The sequence below is a fragment of the Myotis brandtii genome, unplaced genomic scaffold (assembly GCF_000412655.1).
Source record: "Myotis brandtii unplaced genomic scaffold, ASM41265v1 scaffold410, whole genome shotgun sequence".
Classification (NCBI taxonomy): Eukaryota; Metazoa; Chordata; class Mammalia; order Chiroptera; family Vespertilionidae; genus Myotis; species Myotis brandtii.
The window spans coordinates 2,564,347-2,567,515 of record NW_005365764.1 but is presented as its reverse complement, the minus strand read 5'-3'; the positions used below and the strand labels follow the sequence as shown (position 1 = coordinate 2,567,515).

Here is a 3,169-nt window from a genome sequence, read left to right as displayed (position 1 = left end):
TCTCTCTCTCTTCTTCTCCCTTTCTCTCTGAAATCAATAAAAAAAATGTATTTTAAAAAATAAAGAAAGAAAGAATACATTTCTCTTTGGCCCAAATTAGGTAAATGATTTAGGTAAATGATGTTCTTCTAATTTCAAGCATCAAGATTAATCCCTTCCTCCTTCTCTCCCTCTCTCCCCTGCCTTTTCTCTTTCTCAAGTCAATAAAAAAAAAATGTAAAAAAAGATTAAAAAGAAATTTAAAGTCCCACTGGATCAGTATTTATAGACATTAGAAAATGTATGACTAGAAATTCAGGTACAAGTCAAAGGTAGATAATACCACCTGTCATCAGTACAATATTAGGAGAAAGGAATTTAAATTTCAAACAAAATAACCTCTTAATCTTATCTGCAACAAAGTAGGTCTTTAGCTCTCTCTGTAAATCTAAATAATTCAAACAGCTAGGTTACAAATCCTTGAGAAGATTGGCTTTTCTTCAAAGGCCGCACATTTCGCACGATTCAAAACAGAAAAATATGCCTTTACCTTCCGCTTGTCTTGAATCATTTAAAACTTACGTATTTAATTTCTTCCTCCCCAGGAAGTTAAACCCAATTACTCTGTAATGCACAGTATGTACTTTCCTAACCCAACTGGTTCTTCACAATTACTTATTACAGTTTAAACACATGTAAAAATAAATTGTTTTAAATGTACATAATTCTAACAGACAACGTTTAGCAAAGTTGAACTGACAGTCACAAAAAAATGTTCATGACTTTATAGGATTCAATCCTATAAAATAATACCACTTAAGTATTCAATACCATTTACAGAATTCAAACCTATAATTCAGAAGCATTCAAAAATAAACTATGGGCACAAAGATATTCATGGAAGCATTATAAGAAAATGGTTAAGTAAACTAACTTGCTGGATTACATAGTTATTATTAAACAGAATTGCTATGAAAAATGCAAAGCAAGATGGAAAAAGATTATAAAAAAGGGTTATTCCCAAAGTGTATGCGTGAAGGTAACACACTTTCTGTACTTTCCTATATGAACTATATGCTTTCCCTCAACTTAAAAGGTTTTTTTAAAAGCATATGTAGACCACAATACCATTTTACACTCCGTAACTGGCCCAAAACAAAAAGGTTGACAAGTGTTGGCAAAGATATGAATGACAAGGAATTCTTACACATTGTCCATGGGAGTATGTAATGGAGGTGCCATTTCTGAAAACAACCTGGCATTATCTTATAGAGAAATACGTGCATCTCTCTGGCCCAAAAATTCCACTCCTAAGTATCTCAGAAAAACTCTAACACATACATGTACATTGGGAGACACTGTAAACAACCCAAGTGTTCAACAGGAAAGTGAATAAACCATGTGTGTTATTATACACAACGAAATATAACAGTGAAAATAAATTAAATGCAATCACATGTAATAAATCTGAATGAATCTTATTAACACAGTGACCAAAGAAAGCAAGTCATAGAATGGAGAAAATATCCTTGGGTGAGGATTAAATAATAACAATAATAATTCTTCAAAGTCACATACACTAACAGCAGTGAGGACCACCGCACAGCAACACGGAAATTTTTCAATTAGTGTTCAAATGCCAGTTCAATGACAAGGGAATGGGTACTAACTGCTCACCTTATCTTGTAAGGAAAAGGTCCCAGGAAAACCAGCAAAGAGAAACCTGTTCTTGACTTTCAACTTCCCCAAATTTGCTACAATCAGATTATTTGATCTGGAACTTTCTGGGATAAGGAGAACAGGAGCACCAGCCTCGATATCCAGGAGAACCCGTGAGCAGCGCTGGGCTTGATCTCTCACCTGTAAGAGAAAAGAAAATGGACTCAGAGGATCAATTAATTCCCTAATTTTACAGGTCTCCCAAAAGCTCCATAAATTTATAGAACCAAAACACCTAAAATCATACAGAGTACTAGTATATCCTATAACCACCATGGAGTTAAATTAGAAATCAGTAACAAGGAGATAATGAAAAACCCCAAATATTTGAAAATCAGACTACACACTTCTAAATAACCCATGGGTCAAAGAAGAAATCATAAGGGAAATGGAAACATATTTTGACCTTACTGATAACTAAATCATTGCATGCTAAAATTCATGGGATGTGCTTAAAACAGTAGAGAAAAATGTTCACTAAATGTTTATTTTATATTTAAAAATAAAGATTTAAGACCAATGATCAAGGCTTCTATCTCAAGAAGCTAAAAAAAAAAAAAAAGAAAAGCAAGATAAAACTAAGTAGAGGAAAGAACATAATAAAGAACAGAAATTACTTAATTAGAAAAAAAATAAAACGTTCATGGAACACTACACCAACAACCACAGAATATACATTCTTTTTAAGTTCTAATCTTTACACCAGGCTTCAATAAATTGGTTCTTTGAAAATACTGAAGAAAAATGATAAACCTCTACTTATAATAATAAAAGGAAAGAAATGAAACAAAAATCACCACTAAAAGGAAGGAGTGGGGGACATTGCTACAGAACTTACAAATATTAAAAAGATAAGGGAACCTATGAAAAATTTCATGCCAACAAACTGACAATTTAGATGAAGTAGACAGACTCCTTTAAAAAAAACTATCTACAGTTAACATCATATTTAATGGTGAAAAACAATGTTTTCCCACTAAGATAGCAATTTTCAACAGGTATGCCTGACTTCTTTTCCCTTAGATTGTCAAATAAAAAAAAAAATGACAACAGCCAATACAACAATATTTGTCTGGTGTGAATGAATCAAAATTATACCTATTTTTTGGCCAGATCCACAAAATACATATTTTTTGGTGTGCCACAGAATTTTAGTAATTAGTTTATGTGTGCAGTGGAATGAAAAAGGTTGAAAATCACTGCCCTAAAATAAGGAACAAGACAAGTATAGCCACTCTGGCCACTTTTATTCAATATTGTAGTGGAAGTCCTAGTCTGGACAAGAAGGCAATTAGGTTGGAAAGGGAAAAATAAAATTCTCTTATTCTCAGACAACAATCATCTACAGCAAGCATGTCAAACTTGAGTTTGACATGCTTGATCTACAGCTAAAGAATTTAAAGAAACTGGCATGCGTGCCAAACATGGCATGCCAGTAACTTTTGCTGGCACGCGAAACCCTCTCTTATAA

General features: G+C 33.0%; 1 protein-coding gene across 2 annotated transcripts in view; it reads right to left on the bottom strand.

The window, feature by feature from the left end:
- The window catches only part of VPS13D (vacuolar protein sorting 13 homolog D (S. cerevisiae)), a 237,730-nt gene that overhangs the window by 176,688 nt on the left and 57,873 nt on the right, over positions 1 to 3,169 (bottom strand). For both annotated transcript variants that reach the window (XM_014545506.1, XM_005873452.2), the window contains exon 24: positions 1,657 to 1,839. In XM_014545506.1, coding sequence (XP_014400992.1) covers positions 1,657 to 1,839 — 183 coding nt within the window. The remainder of the gene's footprint in view (positions 1 to 1,656; positions 1,840 to 3,169) is intronic.